Here is a 25,536-nt window from a genome sequence, read left to right as displayed (position 1 = left end):
GAGAGATCCATTAAGGCTGCATGTCTGCTCCAGGCAGTCTTCTGAAAAACGCAATTAAAATGAATGTTTAAATATGACCATAAAAGAGCAAAAAACTCATCAAAAGAAATTGCCCAAAAAATGTCCTTTGCTGCAGCCACCCTGAACAACTGGCAGGGAGCCTTTTAACCACAGCTACCACACATTAAATTTTTCTTGATGCCTTTCTCCTCTGAATTTTGTGGCATTTGCTGGCAAAAAAAAATACCCACTGTGAGGACACTTTGTACAGTCACTGTTAGGTTTGAGGCCATGGCTTAGGGCAGAAGAACAGCTATGACAAGTGTACAGGGATCCAAATGATSCTTTCATGAGCTGCAGCAAAGGCACACAGAGAGGGAAGTTGGATCTTATTTGAATTCCCCTTTGGATCACTGCTGTCATGCTCAGAGGACACTCAGCAACTGGATGGGGAGTATGATGATGGAAAAAGATGATCTTTGTTTTTTTCCTAAGATGGCATTCTTGATTTTCCYGCTCATTTTTCAATGTGACAGATTCTCAAGTATAGTAAACAGGCCTATGYTTCTGTAGAGAGAAGCAACAGCTAATAATAATAAGACAATTAATTTTCCTTATGAGCCAGTTTTTCTTTTTTGTTTAAGTGCAAGGACAGGAGATTATGACTCTTCTTACTGAGAAATTTTTCCATAACTACTTCTTAAGGTTGTGACAGCCTTGTAACACTGACTTACTGTTCCACGGATATTCACTGCACACTGGAGCACCACTTGTGTAATCATCTAATCACTTAAAAGACAAAATTAAGGCAGAAATTTCCTCCAGAGACTTTTAAAATCTAAAGTCAATAGTCTCCACGGAAATGTAGCCCAATACAAGTTTTTGCTTTGAGTCCCCTRCTCTAGTGACACTTTTAATATGTCCTAATTATGCAGCCTTCTGTCACATAGTGGCTGGCAAATGTTAATTACTTCTTGCTCACTGGAGAGCTTAGGTCATTACGGATAYAGACTCGAAACTTTGTAAATCACATGAAATGTTTGAGTCCTGAAGTTCATGTTGAGAGGAAACCTGAAACAGTGAGCGCCTCTTCCTCTCTTAATTTCAAGAGAGATAGTAGTATTAAAATGCAAACTGCATCCAGAGCTATTTGAAATAGGAGAAAACAAAARAATTCTATTGTTTAAAATATTAATAGATTTGACATATAGTTGCTGCTCCAGGATAACCTTTGCCAAGTAAGTAATTACTTGGTCATATTTCAGGTTTCAGAGAACTATAACCCTAGGGCCATATCAGTTTTGACTCAAATGACAAAAGTTTTGTTTACATCCAGAAAATGCAAAAATATCTCTATACCTCTTAGAGAATCTCCCTTGAAAAGTGCTTCATTTACTCTTTTTAAGAATGTTGCATAATTTTATGGTTTGGAGAGATTAGACAACAAACTAAGTGGCAGYCTGGAAACAAACCTTATCTTATTGATAAGGACTTAAGAAAAATATTAAGTTTATTAAAAGATGACTAGACTACCATTTGTATGCATGTGAATAGGAAAAGAGCAGGGTATGGCTGAGATTCAGTCCTTTAGAAAAACCACCACCACCACCAAAAAACACTGAAAAAACCCCAAACAAAAATCAACCAAAATAAAACAAAAACAACTCCCTCAACAAAAATCAACTGAACAAAAAAAAAACACAACATGGAAAAGACCCAAATATGCAAAAAAAAAAAAGCCGAAAGAGACACGTTCATCACATGCTGTGAGCTGAAACGTCCTGTGGAGATGTGTGTCTGTCTCCTTCAATGGCAGGAGGAAATTAGGTACCTAATGAATTGCCTGAGCCTGTGATGGGTGAATCTGAGGCCTCATTATTTGAGTGGGCTAAGGCACTACAACAAGGAGAACCTGAAAGCTGAACAAAAAAATTTGAAACAGGAACAGGAAACTGCTAGTTATGAAACACTAGAGATCTGTGTGTAAAATGCATAATTTTGTTGCAAAAGACTTTGTAAGGCACAGTTTTTCTGAACAGCAAAGAAGTCTAGATTAATTACAAGATATTTAACCACATAGTATCTGAATATTGATCTTCATCCATGCTTGTGAATTTTTGTTTATGGAAGTGGTTTCCTTGACTTGACTTTTGCTGCTTGCAGATAAAGGGTTTGTTCAGCACAGGCAGTACTACCATAACCTGGCCATATGAGTCTATACTGAAAATATTAATGCTGCTTTTAGAAATGATAGTCATCTTGATTGCCGTAATTCTCAGGGTTAATGGCTTCTTCAAACARGTGCTTGGGGATGCTGGGTTACTTAGACCTCTTCCTAAATAAACAACTACRTCAGAGGTTGAGGGCAGAGGAGGTTCTTCCTCTTCCCACTGTGTGTTTTCTGGAGAGGATCTAGTCACTAACATTTTTTAATTGCCTTTACCATACACCAGCTCTTGCCCTTCTCAAATTGYGCCTCTGTCTCTCATCCCTTTGTAAGAGACAGGTTAATGCCAAAATCCACTTTGGCATGTCAAGGTCCATGTGTCAGCTATGCATTTGTTCTTATTATTCTTTAGCCTCAGGATACTGTGAAAGCTCAATAGATGCTGACCGCCTGCTCTTGTGGAAGGCCAGACAGAAAAGCTGCTAATATATCCTCTGGGCATGGCATAGCTCAGAAGAGCACCCTGCTCCTCCTCAGCCTTGTAGCATCTATTTCTAAGGCAGTAGTGTATTGAGCTAATTTTTTTTTATTGCTTCCTCATTTCTTGATGGCACAAAACTGGGAAAATTAACTGGAGGATTTTTTTTTTTTTAATATTTAAATGCAAAGCTCACTKACTGAAATTAGTCTGACTTGTCTGTAAGAAATGTCAGTCTAGACAACCCCCCAGATTGAATGTCTTTGCAATAATCCTGGACATTGGCTTATTTAATGTAGGAGAAATATTTTCCCAATGAAGGACAACACACGTCACAGTGAATGCTGGAGGTGAGGACTGCAGTATGACCACGGGGGAAATCCTAGAAAGCAGTTCACCTGTGGAWGGCAGGTCCTTCTGACAGGTGCCTGACAAATAAGTGTACATAGAGTTTTCAGTCCTGCACACTTGTTTTTCTAAGTGAAAGACAGATGTACACCTGCCTCCTGATTCCCACAGGGCTCTGCCAAGCAAAAGCCACTGAATCATTGTTCTCCAGAATATCAGGCACGGCCAATTCATGTATCATAAATTGAACACTGTGTTATAAATTATATGGGATAAATATGGGATAAATGGGATCAAAAGCTTTGACAGTTTCATTGCTCTAAAGAAACCCACATGTTTAGGATAAAGGGAAGATGCACAGTATCTTAATGGGAAGCTCTGGGAGAGGTAATGCTATCAAAATCCCACTAAAATTTCAGGAAAGTTTGTGCAGGAACCTGTCTATGTGACAACAACTTTAATGACTATATCAAACTTAAATTCTTACCATCAAGAATACTAAGTCCCTCCTATAATTTTATTTTAGACAAGTATATTTGCCCTGACCTGGTCCAACTTGTGTTGATTCTTAAAATAAGAAACAGGAAGAGACCACAGCACACTGAGAGAAACTAYCATGTGGCAGGGTAGACAGGCAGAGTTAGGGAGCACCAAAGATAATCCTAGGTTCACAGAAAGGAAGAATCACATTTAAGTATGACATGGCCCATACGAAGTAGACCTTCAATAATCCCAGCCAGAAATTTTTATTTTAAGCTATGTGGTAGACAGAGTGGTATTTATCTTTCCATTTTAAAAATACTAGGAAGTTTTCTTATTCTTTCTGATACAGAATATTTGGTTTAAAATGAATGACAAGTTCTCATCACTGGTCTTGCACTGAAAAAACACTCTGTGTGCATATTTTAATGAAAATACTCACTTGAAAATGCTGATCATCACTATTTGCAATAGATGGGTCAGTTGTTTAGAAAGAAGCATACTGTAGGTAACTAAGGTTAATAATAACACTTCAGAAATTACATTATGCCTCCTTTCCAAACATTAAAAATAAATTGTAGCAAAGGGATAATTTTTTAAAAGCAGACAAGCAAATTTTAAAAAGGACACTCAAAAGGACCAGATTTTTCATGTGCAGAGAATAGGTGCTAAAAAGAATAATAATATATATGTTTCAAGGCACTGCTTAACCATAGGAAAAAAAAAAACTGAAAACTTCTGTTTCTCCTCACTGTAATCAATCAGATGGTGACACTTTGGATTTTCAAATTCTACTGTTTGTCTACATTGTCAACTACTCCTGCTAAGCTCTGGAGGAGATGGTAGGTCAATAATTCATGACAGAACTCTGCCGTATCCTGCCTCAGGAACACTTGGCAAAACTGCAGTGATCAAAATACATTTCACTGTATTTTCTTTAGCAATACATTTACCCAGGACCCACGGTAATATCATCCACTCGACGATGGTTGGTGGGGGTCCCTGCATGCTGAGGTCTGACCTGTCGATGTGCTGGGAGGCAAGCAGCAGCAGGAACAGAAAAGTCAAGTACGATGCAGTATGGCAGATAAATTTGATAAATGGCTTTCTGATGAACAGCCCCAGTGGGCTTTTGGGAGCTATCAGGTAGCACACAGAGAAGACCGGGAAAAGGAGTCCTATCACAACGCATGTCAACATCTTCACCGCCCAGTGTCGCCTCCGCCATCCAGGGAACTCGTCGTACCAGCGGGACGCGAGCAGCTGCTGGCAGTTGGGCTGAGCAACAAACTACAGAGAGAAGAAAGAAAGAGAGTTAATTTCCTGTAACTCTGTAAAGCTTTTTAATTCTATGTAGCTCACTCATGCTAATASCAGTAAGACAGGGCTGGGAGAGCCTGCCTGTCCTTCAATGCCAAAAATATGGAGCAAAGACATAAATGTTCACTTTTCACAATAAAGCTTCATTTCCCCCTTGAGTACACAAGGAGCTGACAGATTGAAACAAATGGATCTCAAAACCTGACCTGAAACTGAGAAGCAAGTTCACAAATACTTCTGTTATTTAATCAGAAACATTTGTGGAAAATTCGCATGAGGTAGAAGTTGATATGAAACCAAAGAGCACAACCGAAATCAGCAAACAAATAACTGAATTCCACAGCTATGAACAAACTGTTCTCAGTGTGTTCCCTGCTAATTCTCTAAAAATCAGGTTTACGTGCTTTAATACTGACAAAACTCTTACAGATGCATTACAAAATACTTAAACAATGTGAAGTAAGCGCTAACTTTCCCCAGTATTTCACTAAATCTTGTCCAGATCCACTCCTATTCTGTACGATACTTTATGGTTTGTCTGTTTCCATGATGGGATTTCCTTTTTGAGAATATGATCTTTAAAATTAATCTCACCAAAMCCCCCCAAAACCAAGTAAATATTTAATATTTTTCAGATCATTTTTCAAAGAAGTATTTATCAAAGTTTTATGTCATATTTTCTGTGACCACTATTTCCTATTTGCACATTGTCTTCTTTTATAAAGGTGACGTAGAATAGCAGCATGCAAGAGTTGACAAAAAAGGCATAGAAGAGAAGCAACAGATGTATCAGAGGACCAGAGTTGTATTAAAAAAAAAAAAAAAAAATTAAAGGAAAGAACATGGGAGAAAGGGGAATCTTCTGGCAGCTTCTCTCTGAAGCCACCCATGAAAATCTTGTCACACAAACCCAGTACAGTCATACACATGTAAATGTATTACATACATACATTGGATTAAATAATTAGCTGAATACTTAGTAAAGCTAGGCAGAAACTTTTCTCTCTTACAACAACATTGTTTATTTCCATTAAATAATTTCAGAGTTGAACTCCAATCAAACACACCTAGTTTGAGGTTTTACATTATTTTGACAATACTTCTAACCACAGGAGCCAAATTTGTTTAGGGTTGAATAATAGGTAACTTCTCAGACTGTTTCTAAAATCACTGGGATTACCAGTGGTAAAAAATGTTCTTCAGATTGGAATGAAATGAGAGTCAGCATGCATCTTTCTATATATGTCTGGATCTTGTCAGAATTGATTACCTGAGCCAAATTCAAACCTGGTGTAAGCTAATGAAATGCCAGAGTCTCTAGCAGAGACGATTTGCTTACCAGACACCAGCAGTGAAGCTTCCTCTGACTGTTGAGAAAGATAAGAAAATTTACCCCTGCTGTAAGAACCTTGAAAATAACCTTAAAGAAGAACAGAGTGCGCTGTTCCATTAGAAAAAAATGTATTTTCAAGGTTTCAGGACGTTTCTTTCAAGGTGCAAATGTCYGGAATAATACTGTATGCAGTCAGAGCAGATGGTTTCAAAGGTATGTTTTTRTCAAGTTTATTTTCTCTAAAAAGTTTTTCAACTCAATTAGCTTGAGCAGGTACAGATTAGAGCTTTGCTTTACTAACAAAAAAATGATGACTTGTGGAATAATTCCTCAATAAAATATTTTAATCTTTTTGCCCCACAGTGTGCCAGGTCCATGKTTGCTTCCTCCTCTTCACAGTGTCTTCCCATTACATATCCTCTCACCTAAAAGCAATCAGTTCCTAAGTTTCACCCATGTCCCCTTTCTAACACCTTTGGCCACCCTCCCAGTGTTGGGGACCTGCATGAAGGAACAGCTGCCAGTGCCTAGCAAAGGCTGGTCACAGACAGGGGACCTACTCCGTGCTAAACATGGCTAAAAGGGAGTTAATTTGCCTGTCTGTAATGTAGAGAAAATCAAGTAAAAGGCAGGAGTTTTTCCAGTATCCAAACACTGGGCTGCTGTGGGACTGGGCCCAGAACTGATGCAGTGTTACCTCATGCCACAAGGAGAGCCTTGCTGAATGCACCATCTGGAGAATGTTCCATAATGGGGTGGGMACTGCATTGCTTAGTTCTAATCTTTAAACAGAGTAATATACAAAACTGTCAGCGTTAACAAAACAAAAAAAAAAAGCATTTCCGAGCAGACTTAAAAAAATGCTTCCTGTCTTCTAATACCCATATTAGATTTTATGGTGTTAGAACTATGTTGCTAAGGTACAATGTGTTTAAGACAAGGATGGTGTTCTGAGGTACAGGAAGTTTTTTATTAAGTGCCAATTTTTTTAAAGTAATAATTTCACAAAAAATTAGCTTCCACCTTTCTTCAAAATATGAYTGTGACAAGAGAGTTCTAGCACTGATTAGATCCTCTGATTACAGGAGAAAACTTACACAGACTATGCATTTGATATGGCTGGAGTCAGAGAAAGCAGCCTTGGTAATGTGCTTTAAATCACTTGCTTGACATAAAATACATAAGAAGCAATGTTATGGTGTGAAGCAAGCATATAAAATACTACGTCAGCATTTTCAGAGCTGCATGCATAGTGAAGCAATTCCAGTGCTGCAGGCAAAGGTTTATAATAGAAAATACAACACAGTGTGTTTATTTACAGATGATATCATGCATTTCTGAGAGGTCCAAATATCCAGTTTCACTCTGTTGGCTTTTTATGCAACAACATTGGCAAGGCTGGTTAGCAATGTCCTGAAGCAACAAAAATATCTGGCTCTTCACTGAAGGTTTTCTTTATGGTTCTGAGCATCATTGGCCTTATAATATTAACTGTGAACCAATCCAAAGCATTCTTTGGACAACTGGAAAATTGTCCTAAATCTCTTGCTGACACCTCTTTTAAAGTTATGCTTTTCTGCTTCCTGTATCAATGAACTGCATGACATTATTAAAAAAGYCCAAACTAATTCTCACAAATTTGACTACTTTCACTTTTGTGGTGAAGAGATTCTCCTCATAGGCTGTGAAATATGGTCAGTAGTTACATCTACATTTATTGAATTAATAATGAAGGAAGGTTTTGAACGGGGAACAGTTATACCCTGCTGGAAGGAAAGTGTGCACAGACAGGAGGAGCTTGCCCCTTCTGGTCCTTGTGGACCTGTTTCCTCCAGAGGAAAGGAGGGGAAGATGTTGTTTTCATGCGTAATAAGCAAGTGTTTGAGTACATACAGGAACTGGGGGCAGGGGAGCCTTCCCAGGACTCACAGTGTAAATKCTGCCCATGTAGCCTTTCTCAGAGACATTACTCACAGGTAAAAGATAGTTAAATAGATCAAGTAAGTTAATGTGATTAATATATTTTATTACTGATTTCAAATTCTTATTACACTTGAAATTTTGATTTATTCACTGAAAAGCCCGTCTCTACAGAAAAAAATAAGGAAAAAAATGATTCATGACTAAATTCTCTGGTCAATTGACATTTATACTATAACTATTAGAAACTTTTCTATTAGAAAGGAAGAGYAAAATTATATGGAAGAAAAACATGCTCCAACACAGAAACAATTGTTGCATGAATGGATTGCATCTCTGCAATGGGTCATATCTAAGATGATCACAAATAAAAGTAGACATGTAAGTCTCCTGATGAACCTGGAGCTAAAAAAAATACAAAAAAAATYTACATAACTATTTTGATACTAGCAGAAATAGAAATATTCTGTGACATTAATCTGCCAGTTCTGCATTGCCTATGCAAAAATATTTTCTCTGTAGTATAATTTTTCTTCCTTAATTGGAGATATAACATTCTGAGGTATTATTTTACTATTCTTAAGTGTCTTGTCAGTCTGTGTCTTTGTACTGTCAGTATTGTGTTATTTGACTTTGATATTGTGTTCAAATAATTAGCAATCAGCAAGTTTATACTTTCACGCTATGATGGCTTCCAATAGCTTCCAGCAGTTTGTAATTACGCAAGGGATTTTGCTCTATGATTGTTCCTGATTTCACACCTCTAGCTCCTTCATGGCATCTGCCCATCTGAAAATGCTCTGGTATTCATTCTCTTAGTTATCATGCTGGGAATGGGCTCTTCCCTGAGATCACTGAAAAACAAAAATTATCTGAAGTGCCAGCAAAAGTAATCTGCTATAAATAATAACAGAGCCTGATTCTAGTGATATCCAATCATATRCATAACACAGAATTTAATTTGCACTGCTGATTAAATCTGATCTTTGGGTTTKTTATATGACCCATCTCTTAGTCAATGAAATGATGAAGAACTAACAAAACTGCTACTATTAACTATCTAAGGTCTTTATAGAAATAATACTTTTATARATACTATATCATCAGAATAAGTTGTCAGCCATTTACTGTACCACAATGTTAACTTTCAGTACTTATTTCACTCCATTATGAAATACACAAAGATATAAAAACCTCCAGTTGTAACAAGGTGCTCATTTTTACATTTACAAAGCAATCTCACAAAATCTTAGGAGCAAATTAAATTCTCATTCTGACATCAATAAGTGGTTGAGTATATTATATTAAAAAAAGGATGCAATTTGTCATCTAGGAATGAAAGCTGTCAAAGAAGAGTTATTTCCTTTCTGACTTATATACTAGTTATGCTGTAGCACAAAGAACTAGCTCTGATAGAATTCTCTAACAGATGAATGCTAAAGACTCTTTTTCCAGGAGGAAACAGATGAAAACATTTATCATAAACATTCTTATTGATATATTTTTTGATTMTCTGTTGTGCTGTGTTGTACAGCAGTTGTACAGCTGTCATTACAGCCACAATGGCAGGAAAGGTTTTCTCTGAGGTCTGCTGCTTTGTCACACACTGTGACTGTGCTCCCATTAGAAAAGAATTAACCTCCATTTCTTTCTCTTTCTCTGGAACATTTTACTTTTCATAATTTACATGCAGCTCTGAAAATGCTCTTCTATTTAGTGTAGCTTCAAATTCACATGTCAGTATTTTCTATCTATTGATTGTGAAAAGCATTGGCACTAATGACAGATTCAAGTCCCAATCTCATTAAGAAGACTCCTAAATCTGGTAGATTGTTTCTCCCTCTAGAGATGTCACTACATGTTCTTTTCTGTATCTTCTCCCAAAGGCTGTATTTGAGAATTTCAGCACTTACTCTGTGAGGACTGCTTCATTAAGATAAATAACATTTAATTGCAATTTAAATGCTTTAATGTTATTGACTAGATCAGCTCTACATTTTCCTTTCCAGAAGCTAGGAACCGTGTTCTGGCTCCTCTGGGTATAGTTACACCGCCTGTTTTCTGCCTCAGGCCAGAAACCCTGATCCCTATGCCAAATACTATGAATCTTCTCAGGTCCATTCCTTCTAAACTTTGTGCCAACTGGAGCAGACCACTACAGTGACCATGTTTGCTGGATGCAAACTCAGCTCTATCTGCAGCTTTGTCATTAAGGGAACCAGTGAGCTCCCTCGGTGTYATGGTTTAATCCCAGTTGGAAGCGAAGAACCACAGAGCCACTCACTCATCACCCATTCCTCGATGTGGGATGGGGAGGAGAATTAAAAAATTGCAAAATATGTGGATTGAATCAACAGTTTAACAATTGAATTAAAGTAATATAAATCAATAAGAACAATAATAATGATAAAGAGAGAGCAGAATTAAACCCAACGGGATTCATAATGTGGTTTCCCACCCATAGCTGACCAATACCCAGCCCGTCCCCAAACAGCAATTGGCCCCACTGAACCAGCTCCCCCAGTTGATACATTGGGCATGACATTCTAAGGCATGGAATATCCCTTTGGCCAGTTTGGGTCACCTGTTCTGGCCATGCTCCCTCCCAGCCTCTCATTCACCTGCCCACCAGCAGAGCATTGCACACAGAGATGTCCTTGGCTTAGGATGAGAACGGCTTAGCAACAACTAAAACCTCACTGTGTTACCAACACTATTCTCATATTGAACCCAAAACTCAGCACTKCACCAGCTACTAAGAAGAATAYTAACTCTATCCCAGCTGAAAACAGCACACTTGGGATCAGAGCACTAGATYGCACAGGCTTGCAAACTATCATGGCAACCTGAGACACATCCGATCCCCATGGCAGAACAAATGCACAGCACATATGCCTTCATCATAAAATCCAGAGTTTACTTTCCTTTCACTAAGAATAGAATACMATTCCAGGGTTTTTTATCATGATTATTCTATTCTGAACTTCAAATATGAGGAGGAAAGAAATTAAACAAAAGGAAAATATAATGACTGAAACGCTTTGTTAAAAGGATTAATGACATTGAAGCTTTGAATGTTTTAAATTTCTCATTTGCTACATCAACACAAGCAAAAGCTCTAACTTTGATTCATTACCCCTTCTCAGTAAAATGAGTCAGCACAGAAGAAACTATTAAATATCTATTAAAGAAGTCAAGACTTATCTATAATTGCAGTGATTCTGATTAATTGCTTATAGAAAAGGCAACAGCAACTGAGAGTGTATTGGTTAGGAACCAGCTGTGCATGAACAGCTTCRTTAGACCTCCCAATGGTAAAGTAAAATGAATCAGTTGTTGAGATTTGGTATGATTGTGTAAAATAGCTCAAAACTTCAAAATTGTGATGTTGGTAGGATACTTGAGTAAGTGTTAAAACCAACATAAGTGTTAGAACCACTGTAACTCAAAACATTTTCGTAGGGAAGAACAATTACAGAATCCCTGTAAGTATCTGCAGACAAAATACAAGATGAACCTTCTTCTGTTATACTGGATCCCTACTTTTGCACACCTAGCTGATGTATTTCCATGCATAGCAAACAAAAAATAAACTGATATTTCTATGTTAAGTTCTGTATTTGGGACAGAATAACCCTGTGCAACAGTAAAGTTGGAAAGACTGGAATTCACGGTCTGAGGAGTAACTTTGCAGAAAACACCTGGGGACAGCAGTAAGCAAGAAGATAAATATGACTGGGTACATATTTGCTTAAGTCTCTGTCATTTCAATTTTATTATTCCCAAAGCACTCTTCAAATACACYATGTTTGCTGTCTGTGCCAACAGCTTCTACAAAATACAGTAACTCATAAGAGAAATAGTGGCTGAACATTCTCTCAATATTCATTCTAAAACTGAATGACTTGAGATATAAAAATGTTTTATTTATAATCTCAAAAGTTCAAGTTCATTTTATGAGAGTAAAATCAATATATATTTTAAGCAACTTCATATAGCAACACAGGGGCTGTAAAAAAGTTAAAAAAACCTTTGGACAAATGAGCAATTAAAGCTCCTTTCCAGCCTAAATGATTCTATGTTTCTTACATCCAAATTGGTTTTGTATCTGTATTGGTAAAGCTTCTAAGCATTAACTGGTCAGCCAGAAGGGGTTAAGATATAAATTAGTTACCACCCACCATAGGACAGAACCAATGAATTCCCTCACACCCAGAACATTCCCTCACACCCAGAACATTCCACCACTTTGTCTACTTCTGTATCTGCCTTGTTGCCAGAGGAAAAAGTTGAAGATGAATAACTCAATCTTTCAAAATTCATGTCATAGCTGCAAATATGCTGAAAGCAACTAAAGCACAGAACACAGTGTGAGTTTAATTGGAGAAAAAAATAGCTGAGAAAAGCTTTGAGTGAAGGATGAGTAGGAAAGCGAACAGAACAGCTAGATTCTTCCCCTGGGCATTGCCTGCTCATGTGAGAATTTCCACTGGCATCGCTGGAGATCACCCTGTTCCTCATCTGTTCAGCTTGCTKCAGAGGCCAAAACAAGGTAGAGTGACAGTCTTAGTTCCATTTTCCTTTTGTGACTGTCCTTCCAGATGGGAGCAGGGTATTGAGGTATTTGGAAGAAGCCTGAACACAAAAATTTTCATTCCTTTGTGTCTTCATTTTCAGGGTCTTAGACTCTTTCTGTGAAGAGAAACCTTGGATCGGTGATATTTTGTTGCACTATTTAATTTTTTCTGTAAAAACAATGGTAATCACCTTCCATCAGCACAAGGCAAATTTACATTTCACTGATGGCTTAGCTTTATGAGGTGCCATCCTTTATCCTTATGTGAAAAATGGATATAAGCAAAACTGTTCTTGACTCCATGGTTGTGCTGTTCTAGCCAAGAGATATGAGAGTTGAACTCCAAGGTTTCCCAGTTCCTTTAGAAGTTACTGCTTACAATATGAAACTTGTGTGGAACTGAAGAGGCCAAAGTTCCCTGAAATCAGTGGGAATCCAGTTCCTGGAAAGCGTAACACTCATTTGAAGGCTGACTGAATACGAAATTAGAGGGATAAGGGGAAAACAAAACCACAGAGTGATTTCAAAGATATTCAAACTAAATAAAGCAATAAACAGCATATTTTTCTGTTTAAAGTTCTCTATTAATGTGTAGATCGGGCTTTGTAGCTTCATAAATTACCGAGGAACAGAATGCATATAGTCACTTGATCTGCTTCTCTTTCTCTTCAAATACTTTCGTGCTTTTTATCTTTAGGTTCCTCTTGTTTAACTTGGCTGTGTTTTTATCTAAGAATGTTGAGGGCTCAGAAATCAGATTAATCACCCAGTTCCTGCATGAAGACTAAACTGAAATGATAAGTCTTTGGCAAGGATGCTTAGTGAGCATTATTCTGAGACCATTTGCAGGAGAAATGCATGTGAGCCTGTAACAGATGCATCAGTTTTATCAGTCAAGTGCAGCCATGTGTAGCTTTTGTGGWTTAAACACAAAATATTAATCTTGGAAAGTATTTCAAGGGTGTATAATTGCTTGCTTGAACATCTTGCTCTCCAAAAGCTCTTTTACACCTAAGAATAGAKTGTGGTTGAAGAAAATTGCCTTCTCTTGTGAACAGACGTAAAAAATACTGTGCTTTCATGTAATGGGAAGATACCCACTACAGCTGTTAATGAAATTCTGTGTACCCAGCATCTGCCAGCCTGGATAAATAATTACAGTACTTCGATAGTTCTTTCCCCTTATGAAGCTCTGCAATTTGTGGCAAAACATTAGAGTTGGGTATCTCAAATAAAAACCTGGAGTTACTCTCACTGTTGCTGTAAAGATGTCTGAACACTGCTGTTTTCTTTCATGGTGAAAAAGCAGAGTGATGAAGGAATCAACGAAGAGCCCATTTTACTTGAGAATTACATAAGCTTTTACATAATTACATCACTTTTAGGGATGTTCAAGCCTCATCTACGTGGCAGAAATCAGTGACTGCTTCTGAGCATTTGATCCCAGTTATCCCCACTACCTATTTTCTTTTGCCTGGTTCCATTTTTTGCTTCTCCAGCCAGGTCTGTGCAAGGCAAATCTGCAACTTTCTGTAGTTTGTTTGCGTAAAAATCCCTCAGTATCACTCAGTCCTCGGGTCAGGCCATGGTCTGCCTTCATTTAGCAGTGCAGACAACCTTTCAAAGACCTTTGCTCAATACTTAACATTTTAYTGATTTACATTCTACATTTCTGTGTTGACTGGTAGACATTCTAAAATGTATTGCATGCTTCTGGAAACTGGGTAACTCAGGGAATAGTTTTGTCCAGCCAAATTCCATGGCATTTTCTTATGGAGATGGAGCTTAATGCATTGGTTTGTACTACCAGTTAAAGGAATTTATTTTATTTTAAAGTTCGGAAGAAAATGACCATTTATAAAAATACAGAGGAGGAAGAAGCATATGTGAAAGAACATGAACAAAGGTTGTTTCAGTCCGTGAAGGTTTGAGGCTACATTCTTCCTCAACAAATCAAAGGCAATTTGTTCACTGTCAGAGGAATACACTCCACAGGCTGTTGTCACTGCCTGTATGACATAAATGCCTTGGCCTCTGCTCCAGCAAGTCAGAAAGGGTACATTTCTAAGAAAGAGCTCCTCTTTAATCCTTGTGAAAGATACTAGTACTCTGAAGAAACATTTTCTTCGGCCTTTTTTTTCACTCTTCTGCGACATTTCCCGATCATATGCATGAAATCATGATTCTTTAAACTGAAATTAATTTGAGAATCAGTGATACATTACAATTAAGAATAAAGAAACATTGCATAGTAAGACATCAGTTAGTACAGAAAGTAAAAAAAATCCCAAGCAAACATACAAAACCCCTGAACTTTCTATGTCACGYGCAATTTAAATTCAGATCCCACGTTTACCTTTACCATCCCCTGCACTTATATATAACATATAGACTTTAACMAAATCTGCTTGGTCAAAGCCTTCTGCCATGGTCCACAGAGGTCATCCTGGTGATGCCTCCTGAGTTAAAGTTATCTCCAGCCTTCTTTTTCTCCACAAAATCCAGCCTGATTCTGTAAAGGTCTCATACTAATGCCATCAAATACTGCAGTCAGAGAAGCAAGACCTCTTCTTTACCACACAACTCTCTTAAAATTACACCCAAAACACCTACTTGCTGAGGTTGTGGTGGTGAAACCCCAGTTTCTCCTTATTACTTATTGCTGCCCACTCTCTGCCAACCCTGACACAATCCATAGAACTTCCAAATCCAGCCTCTATCAGCACAACAAAATGTGCATTTCACAGCACCCAAATGCTAGAGTGAGAGGCTGAAAGGAATGGCAGCCAAAAAACTCCATACTTCATAGCTAAACTATAGAGTCAACTAAATTACATTTTAATAGTGCATGGAAACAGCTGCAGCACTACATTTTAACTGCAAGCTCCTTTAGTGCTTCACACTAGAACTTCAAAGATAATCCAGCATCAGTGTCTTTTTGTGGGGATTTTTAGAAGCTCTCACAAAGGATCTGACACACAACCCCCTAAATTCTCTAACCTTCACAGCTCACAAAGGTAAAAGCTCACCTTCTGTTTGGAAGAGAAGACTTCATGGCAGATGTATTATCACTACTGCATTGGAAAAATGGTTTTCTTTCTCTGAAGTACTGAATTTGCTAAACTTGTTGCAAACCCCGGCTTTTCCATGGAAATTGAGGGAGGATAGAAGCCAAAGGACCCAAGGCTGACAGAATAGTATTTACATTTGTATTGGCAGAGCATTTATATTGACAGTGTTACAATGAGTCAATTTACATTAAGTAAGCATTTTCCTTCATTTTCTTCTTGAAAATTAYGATAATAATTTTCACATGAATGTTTTGAAGTTAATCATTGTGTCTGTTGGTATAGGTAGTTGGTATAGGAAGAATAATACAAATTTGCTAAATATGTAATATTAATTTGTTTGTTTAACTACTTTTGTTTCTAATATAAGTATTTGTGTTTTCTACCTGTGAAAAGAATACCTGTGAACCGAACACTTTGACATTCTATCTTTTGATGTAAAAATAATTTTACAGCGATCTACTTTTTTCCTTCCTCAGTCATTTGAAAATTCATATTGCTTGATTATTTCAAACTCATTGAGATATTTGGGAAGTTAAATATCCCTGAAGTACTGCTACAATATTAATCAGAACAGAAATACTCTTTCTGTACCCTTAAAATCTGTTTAGGGTCTTTCTTTATGCATTCAGCAGAGATGCCAGGTCATATACTGGCAAACACATATGAGAAAGACTAAGGTGGGCAGATTTCTTAACACCACAGGAGAAGAGAGGCAAGTATGTGTCATGTTCTATAGGCTTGATGACAGAGAGCTCCAAGCACACTGGCTACAGTGCATATGTCACCTCAGTTCCTGTCATCAGATAGGAGAAAATCCAGCCTAGAAGGGACCTCAGCAGGGAGTGAGCTCCTTCTTTTGCTTTGCTTGTTCCTTTTTTTGCTCTRCTTTATTTATTGAACTGTCTTTATCTTAGCCCATAAGTTTTCTCAATTTCACTCTTCTGATTCTGTCCCCCAYGCCACTGGGGGAGAGTGAGCAAGCATTTGTGTGGCACTTACTTGTCAGATGGGGTGAAACTGCAATGGGTGTGTTTACTCCAGCTGAAAACTGCAACAGGGAAGCAAGAAAACCTCAAACCAATGCAGCCTTAAGTATTGATAAGGTCCTGTTTAATCATCACTCATGCACTGTAATTTGCAGACCATGCCTGGAAAGATCAGTCTGAAAAGAAAAAGTGCCCCTATTGCCAGGCTACTTCTGCCAAGGTTTAGGACAGAACAAAGTTTTTTTTCATAGCCAGGTTAGGAAGACACAACTTCAATTTACTACAAAAATTATTATTTCTCTTCATTTAAGTRTATTATTCTACTTATTTTTAATGGGATTTGCGCAACACATTTTTATTGAGACCAGAGGTACATCCAGTAGAGGAAAATATTTTTTCAGTGCATACAAAAGCTTTATCCTTTATTTCAGGATTTTGTCAGATTTTGAATAAATTCATAGAGGTTTCAGCTCTGGAAATAATGATGAAGAAATGTCTCAACACAAGTGGAGTCTTGCAGGCTGTAAYGTAATGTCTTGTCAGAGCTGTAATGGTTCTCTCTTCCGAAACTTTTCATCTGATCTTCCGAATCTTTATGTAAAACTGACTTTTTTTTTTTTTTCCCTCAGACCAAAACTCTGAAATGCAGCTTTGTGTCATGCTTACTTCTTCAGGAAGGGATTCCTGTAAACAGGTTCATTATTTCAGCTTAAGGGCCTTTTCTGTGTCTCAGAGAAACAGAATATCAAGAATCTTTAAAAAATAGCTTTTTCCCACTATTAGCTACCTTTCAGAAATTATATTCTATTCCTTTTAGCCTGCATGACACATCTAGGTGTCCCTTGTCACCTCTGCAGTAAGTGTCAGCAACACAGATAATGACAAAAAAGATTTTATTCTTGGAAGGCCTGAGCTGTCTGGAAATGTCTGTCACTTCCCATCAATGATGAAGGAACCCAAGGCTGGGCTGCCATAGGTACCTTGGTTAAATACCTCAGGTTATGTGGAGTGAGTCAGGGACTCACAGCACATGCACACCACAGTTTCTTTCTGTGTTTCTTTCTCTGTGCCATTAAGAAAGCAGAAACAAATAGTTGAACTAATTTTAATAATAATGTGTCAAAACTTTTTTATGTGATGTGACACTTTCAGCTTGCCTTTATGTCAAATGCCATGTAACCGAGTCATGTTTTTGTGAACCATAACAGGGTTGCTAATAAAGCCCTTAAGGTCAGCTATTTAGAAYAACCTTTAATTTAAACAATTGCATTACTCTGTTAATTAAAAATTATTATCTTTGAAACACAGCAGGCAGAGAAAAACATTTCCATTTCCTCTTCATCCACCTAAAAAAYTTAATGAGCCAGATCTTCTATTCGAACAACACAGCACAGGCAAGTTGCACTTTGGAGATCTTTAGCAATTTCTATTCTCTGGAGATCTGCATTGGTCTTTCACTYCACAAATGTTAAAGATCCTCACATTTATCCAATACCACTCAGGGATGAAACACATTCAAAGAATAAAAGCTGTGATTTGATGTAATCAAGAACATGGCAGAGAAGATTCAACTCTGGATTTCTTTCTTCTCCTATTCACATGTATTCACCTTTAATTTTTCCCTGGTCTCCAAAACRTTCTGCAAAATCTGTCCTTATCAAGTCCTTGCTAGTTTGCAAGTGCTCACTGACAAGTGAGACTATTCTCACCATAACAAAAGAATATTCAGTTTCCTGATATCTTTCCTCAAAATTTCTTATTTTTGCAAAGTATCTCAAGAAACCAACGTATTTCAGCACTGAAGATTATCCTCCTATTATTTACAGAAGAAAGACAAGTGTCTCTGCAAGAAGGACTTATTGATAGTTTTGTGTAAGAATTTTCTGTTCTCTGTGAAAAAGGCCCTCGAAGTTCAAATTCCAACAGTCGAAACTGAGACCAATGTGACGTTCAAAATGTAAGTTCCTCTTTGTCAAAACACTTGCCATATGCAACATCTCTCCTAATCCTTCTACTTTAATTCCTGGAGTTGGAAAGTTTAGAAAATAGTATTCTCTGCTCAAGTGAATATAGATGTGATCTCTTTGGAGTCACAAGAGTGAGTTTATCTGACAAGCCTTTGTTTTTCTCAGAAATCTTTTGTTTGACAATGGGTGCACATATTGATGAAGGCAATGGATGAAGACACCCTCTGCTATTTTAATCTTGATAGCTAAGGCTTACACTAAATCAAGGAAGGGGTAAGGAATGAAGAGAAGAATTCTCTGTGGACAACTACTGGAACAAAGAGAACACAGATTAAAAAAAACCCGAGCAGACAGGCCTAAAACAAATTTGCTTTGGCTGTTCTGTTTTATTGTTTAATAAACACTCAATGGAGAGAGCCAGGCGCTGTAGAAATTTGCACTTCAATAGCATGCAGAGGCTTCAGTCAGCATGTTTAAATGTGCCTCAGTTMAGAAGTCACTCTTATTTTAGGCCAGTTACACCCAGCACAGGCATAGATTAGCTAGTTTTTTGACAGAAGGCCAGAACACTTTGTGACATGGTGCTAAATCTACCCCAGGTTTGTAGGGGGGCTTGCAGGAGCATTAGCAGGGACTCTCACACAAAAAAAAACCCCAACTTCTGCTGCTGCCAGTCTCAACAGAAGGGCTGTGCACTGCTGGATAGGGGTTTGCACTATTGGTTTTCCTGTTTGAGGCAGATATCCTGGCCATGTTTCTTATAAGGAAGATACACAAAAGGAACTGAAATGGGAGATTCCCACTGTATTTCATTAACAGCAAGTCTCCACTTTGAGTTAATTACTTCTTTCAAGTGCTCAAAAATAAAAAGATACTGATGTTAGTTCATTAATAGTTTAACCAGAACTGTGATGACAGGGTTGCAACGTGTGTGTAGCATATAGCATTTAAAGGTTATTGATATCTTCTGAGACTTCATTAATTACTAATTGTCGAAATTCATTTCCCCTTAAATGGGCTCTGAGCCTCCAGAATTCAAAATATCTGTTACCACAGGGTAGAAATTGCAGTTGATGAAGTAACTTGCTTCTGCATTTTCAATGCCTAGTGAAGTAATTCTTCTAATTGAAGCACACTGCTCCCTTTCCCAGCCACAGGAGCAGAGAGAGATGTATCTGGAATTAACTTAGATTTCTTATCTTGAACAGACAGGATCTCGCTCTCTGCATACCTCTGTCTTTTGACTGTATAAGGAATTTGCTCACATATTCTAGGAAAATTGCTTCACCACAAAAAAAATGCTGTATTAAGCAGATGTGCCCTGTGAATTAAAAACATTTTTTTCCTAGAAGCAGTAAGTACAGCTTCCACAGGGACACCTACACCTCATTTAGTCCTGCTTGACTAACCTGATTTCCTTCTATAACAAGGTGACCTGCATGAGGGAAGGCTATGGATATCGGCCACCTGGACTTCAGTAAAGCCTTTGACACCATTTCCCACAGCATTCTCTTGGAGAAACTGGAAGGTCATATCCTGGATGGGAGTACCCTTCATAGCCTAAAAAGCTGTTTGGAGGTTTAGATCAAATGTTGGAAAAAACTTCTTCACCAAAAGAGTAGTCAAGAACTGGAACAGGATGCTCAGGGAAATGGTTGAGACACCATCCCTGGAAATACTTAAAAGATGTGTGTAAATGTGGCACTGAGGGTCATGGTTTAGTGGTGGACTTAGAAGTGCTGGGTTAATGGTTGGATTATATAAAAGGTTTTTTCTGACTGAAAGGAATCTATAATTACTTAGAGGAAGACTTTGTATGTGTAGCAGATAATCTACTCACCTAACTTATACCATTTAAGAATCTGTGGATTTCTTATCTGTAAACGCAGAGACTTTTACATGATTTATAAAGCAAACAAATGACCTGGTTTAGAGTACCTGACTCTTGCATGAAAAAATGTTTATCAAACTTTTTGACTACTACAGCTGAAAGTCTGCAGAAATGAGTCTTCTGGAGACATGGACACAAACGTGCATATATCACTCCTCTCAGTTATGCAATTCATAGACTAAACACATCTTCCTTTGGTGTCAAAAATGTCCAAATATTATCAGTCTGGTTTTTTGTGAGGTTTTTGTTATTTTTTGCATGGAGACTTCTGAGTACACCTTTGCAATGTTCTGACAAATATTCATATACACAGTGACTTGCTACATATGGCTGCTGTGYTTCTGCATATATTTCAGGTGTGTGTTAATTTTAAACACAGAACATTCTTAAGATGTTGTTTATCCAAAGTATTCCTGCTTAAAGAGTTAGTAGTTTCGATTTTTGCATCTGAAAGACTTTTAATGAGAAATTCGTTGTAATTGATCATTAAAAATATTGTTAAGAACATGGCAACTTTTTGTTTCAGTACTCTAAAATTATTTTCTCTAGGAATCATTGAGATAGCTTTGAAAATCAATAATTCTAGTTTTCTCTTATGTCTATCCTGGTTTCTATAATAACATGATATAGATGATACTAGCTATAAGAATTTCATTGGCAAAAATGTTAAAAGTACAAGTGGATTAAAAAGAAACTGGAGACAAACAAAATCCTTTACTTAATCGAAATGAAGTGTTTAGACACTGATATGAAATGACAGGTTTGAAATGATCTGGCATGTTTTCATTGAAAATTTCACTGAATTTCTGACATTACTGTGAAACATTTCCATTTCACTGAGGCTGTATTTTGCACAGAAAACTAGGAAGAACTGATGATTCCATTTTAAAAAGTCCTCTTTTGAGCAGAAGCAAACAGATGGTTTTATTATCAAAACTAAACAAATTTCATTTTTATCCTGCATCACTTTCCTAGAAAACAAGAATTGACCTATGAAATCTGAATATCATATTATTGTGTTTAATATTTAATTTAGGCYGAAGCTGATTTCCCTAAAATATTTCCCCTAAAATTATTTCCAATAAAGCCAGTACTCTTGTTAATTCTATATATCACTAAATATGCCAAATTATCAAACCCACTCCCTCTTTCACACTGCTCCTTTGCCAGTCCAGGTTCTGCAGCTGCTTGCAACTCAGAAAAAAAGGATGAGGGAGCCTCTAGAAGACCTACTAGAGGTATTTGGGAGAGACTTAGTAGGTAAGTAGCTGCTTGTCAGGTAAACATGGGGAGAAATTAAAATTTAGAATTTTTTTAATCAGACCTTTAAAAAAGTTATTTTAGGAGCAGGAAAACTTTAGAAAACTTAGTTCTGGCTTCTTTAGCTAGGTCTCAACATGATATATAACAATGCATGGAGACTAGATAAACTACACATTTACTTTAGATTTTTAAAGATAAAAGCAGAAAAAAAGAGCATATTTAAATGTTTCCAAAGTGCTAATTTAAAATGTGCAGAATTTAACCTATTTACATACAGACAATATAAGGTATTCCAAATTTACCARTGTTTCTGTATTTGTTCAAGAAGAGAAAGATGATCAGCATAAACTAAGAATGGAAAGAATAAGAAAAGGAAAAAAGTAAATCCAACCCAAACCAAACCAGCTAGTGTTTATTCATTTGAAAAGTGAAAGAAAAGAGGTTAACAGTTACATACTTAAAAAATCCTATTTCTTCTGTGTTCATATGAAAATGCCTAACAACAAAGCAAAATGAGACAGTACTGCCAACAATTATAACTTTATTCTGTTACTATATTTGAGCTTTTGCAGCTATAGCTTAAATGAAATGGGACATTTAACATGAGGCAAAATGAAACACAGATATAAAATACTACTATAAGTGTTTAAATTGCACTAATTAAACTTATTGAGAAACTGGATGATATTGGTTCAGCCTATTAATCTTCCTCTTCTTTGTTTCACAAGTAAAGGAAAATTAGTAAGCATTGTCATAAGCATTTTTTCACAATTTTGTAGTTATATACAAATATAAATATAAATAGAGCCACAGCTAAAACAAAGTTAACTGAATAGTGAGAGACATGGGTTTTTGCTGTGAGAACTCTTAAAAAATCTCTATATATATATATATATATATGCATTTTAGAATGACAGCAGAAGACAGCTATCTACTAATCACTAAAGACAGCCACTATTCTTTTCTATTTAATTGCATTGCTGCACCAGAGGTTTGCAATTAACTTGAATTCAATTTGCTTGTGAACCACATACAGGGTTTGGGATTCCCATTCTGCATCCTTACGTGGAGCTGCAGTTAAATCAGATAATGTTTTTATTTGATTCAGAAACAAGGGAGCCTTATTTCTCATTGTATCGTGTGCTTAGAACCCAGCACAATGAAATTGTGGCATCCTTCATAAAAGCAAAACCTCTTTTGCTTGAGATATTACACAGTGGGTAATTGGACAACAAAATGGGTTGCTGTGTGACTTCAGGAAACCTCTCTTGTTTGCCGCTGGCTGTAGCCCAGGCAACAGTAGGTGTCAGAAATAGGCACCATAAGCTTCAGCAGCAAGGCTTTGCTTACAAACAGTACCAGAGGTGCAAAATTATAAGAAAAAAAGGCAGTTTGGATGTTCTGTCCCACGTGCTATGCTAAGAAAGAATTGTAGGTGAGCACTGAAAACATAGGCTCTGGCAGATACTCTCTTGTTCTGCCCCATAACTCTGAATAGGTATTATTCAGCAGTGTAAATATCTATTATTGCCAGATATTCTCCTGCAGTGTAAACTTGAGAGTATAAATCTTTCAGCCTCATTAGTTATTAATCAAGAAGATAACATTGTATCAGGGAAGTTTCTTTGTTGCTGTATTTTACCCCTGACCTGACTCCATGGACTGAGAATCGATACCACTGAGATGCCTTTTGATAGCACGTGAATGAGAATTGGTTTTATGGCAAGTGCGAAAGGAATGTAAAYGCAGACATGAGTAACTTTCACTGTGGAGAACCTCAAATCGAATTGGCATCAAGTTTTTGTTTGTGGAAGGTCCACTTCAGCAGCTAAGTGGTGAATATGGACTATGGAGAGAGCTTTGAAAACGAATGTATTTCTTAATTTCCATAAACAYAGGGTGATACCAGGGGCTTGCAGCCCACTCCACAAAGCGCCACTCAATCACTTGAATTTCAACAGACTTTCTCTGTTCCTTAAAATGCATTTCTAGGTCTACRTTTCAAATGCCAAGTCATTTTGCAAGGCCCTCAAAAACTGAGCTTGGTAATTTTCTTTACCCATATTTGTCAACTTTCATTTCATTCAGTGAAAATTCTTCACTTCACTTGTTTGCTTCTACAAGTACCCTCAGTCTGCTGTTCCACCCCATCTTATATCTTGAAATAAAACCATTTTATCCACAGCCTACTCCACCCCTTTACAAGGCTTAGTCCTAACATTTTTCATGTCTGTTTGCTTAAAATGCCAAAAGGAATTACAGCTAATAATTTTTGGTGTTATTTTCAACTTGAAAGGAAAAAATAAATATTTAATTCCTGAGCAGTTAACCATAACAAACAATGTAAAAGGACACATATTCTAATTTTACTTGTCCTCATTCTTCTTTATTTTGTCACTTTTAGCTGTGATTTTTTGGACTTAGACTGGACATTCTGGACAACCAGACCACATTGCTTACTTGTGGAGCTTTCACCTCAGCCTCAATATGGTGTCACAATGTCCTTTAATAATACCATGAATAAAGGTTGAGTTTTTAGGGGTAGGTTGTTGGTTTGTTGTAGTTTGACACTGGCCAAATGCCAGGCACCCATGACAGCTGCTCACTTGCTCTCCCCTGCCACAGCTGGGCAAAGGAGAGAGAAAAAATTGAATGAAGGAGTCATGAGTCAAGATAAGGACCAGGATAAAACCMCTCCAAGAGCTAAACAGGCTCAACTTAAGTTACAAAGTGAATTTATTACCAACAGAGTCAGAGGAGGTTAATGAGAAGTAAAATTCGCCCATAAATGCACTGTTCTTCCCCACAACCCCTCCCTTCTTCCCACCAACAGCTCAGGGAGCAGGGTGTCGGGGGTTTGGGCCATTCATCACTGAGATCTTCTTCGACTGCTCAGGGGGAGGAGTCCTTCCCCTGTGTCACTGTGGGGTCCCTCCCACCAGAGACAGTTCTCCATGAACTTGTCCAGCATGGGTCCACYCTCATGAAAACAGTCCTCCCAAAACTGCTGCGGTGTGGCCCACTTGTCYACGGGGTGCAGTCCTCCAAGGACAGGCTGATCCAGCTTAGAAGCAGGGGCCCCCTCTCTCCACTGGGTCTCCCACTGACCACAGCCTCCTCCAGGCATCCACCTGCTYCARAGTGGGCACCACCTCCATGGGCTGTGGGTGGATCTCTGCAATACCCATGGACCCCATGGGCTTCAGGGGGACAGCCTGTTCCACCATGGTCTTCACCATGGCTTGCAGAGATTTCTCAGCTCCTYCCCCTCCTTCTCCCCTGCCCTTAGTGTCTCCATGTTGTTTCCCTCACATGTTCTCACCTCCTCCTCTTCTCTGGCTAGAAAAAACTGCATGCACACTTTGGTTTGAATTTCTTTTGAAATATRTTATCACAGAGGTGTAACCAACCTCTCTAATTGGCCCAGGCTTGGCCAGTGGCATGTCCATTTTCAGAGCCATCAGGATTTGSCTCTATTGGACATGATGGAAGCCACTAGCAGCTTCTCACAGAAGCCACCTCTACCCAAAACCAGGCCAAGCAAAACCAGCACAGGTTGTAAGATAAGAGGGGAAGACAATGCATTCTTATCTGTTTTGCTGTTTTATTGGGGGGACAGGGGCATTTAAAGAAATAGAAATAGTAGTTGTTAAGTCTAGAGCAGCACCATCTGAAAATTATTTACAAAACCAGTGAATATACTATATTATCAAGAGCTCTTGGCTGTGTTCCAGTG

General features: G+C 37.7%; 1 protein-coding gene across 1 annotated transcript in view; it reads right to left on the bottom strand.

The window, feature by feature from the left end:
• TRPC4 (transient receptor potential cation channel subfamily C member 4) overlaps positions 1-25,536 on the bottom strand; it is a 76,872-nt gene that overhangs the window by 30,626 nt on the left and 20,710 nt on the right. The window contains exon 3 of the mRNA XM_057376832.1: positions 4,427-4,763. Coding sequence (XP_057232815.1) covers positions 4,427-4,763 — 337 coding nt within the window. The remainder of the gene's footprint in view (positions 1-4,426; positions 4,764-25,536) is intronic.

The sequence above is a fragment of the Malurus melanocephalus genome, unplaced genomic scaffold, assembly GCF_030028575.1.
Source record: "Malurus melanocephalus ecotype Western Australia unplaced genomic scaffold, MMel_1.1 scaffold_292, whole genome shotgun sequence".
NCBI lineage: Eukaryota > Metazoa > Chordata > Aves > Passeriformes > Maluridae > Malurus > Malurus melanocephalus.
This window is presented reverse-complemented; position numbering and strand designations above follow the sequence as displayed.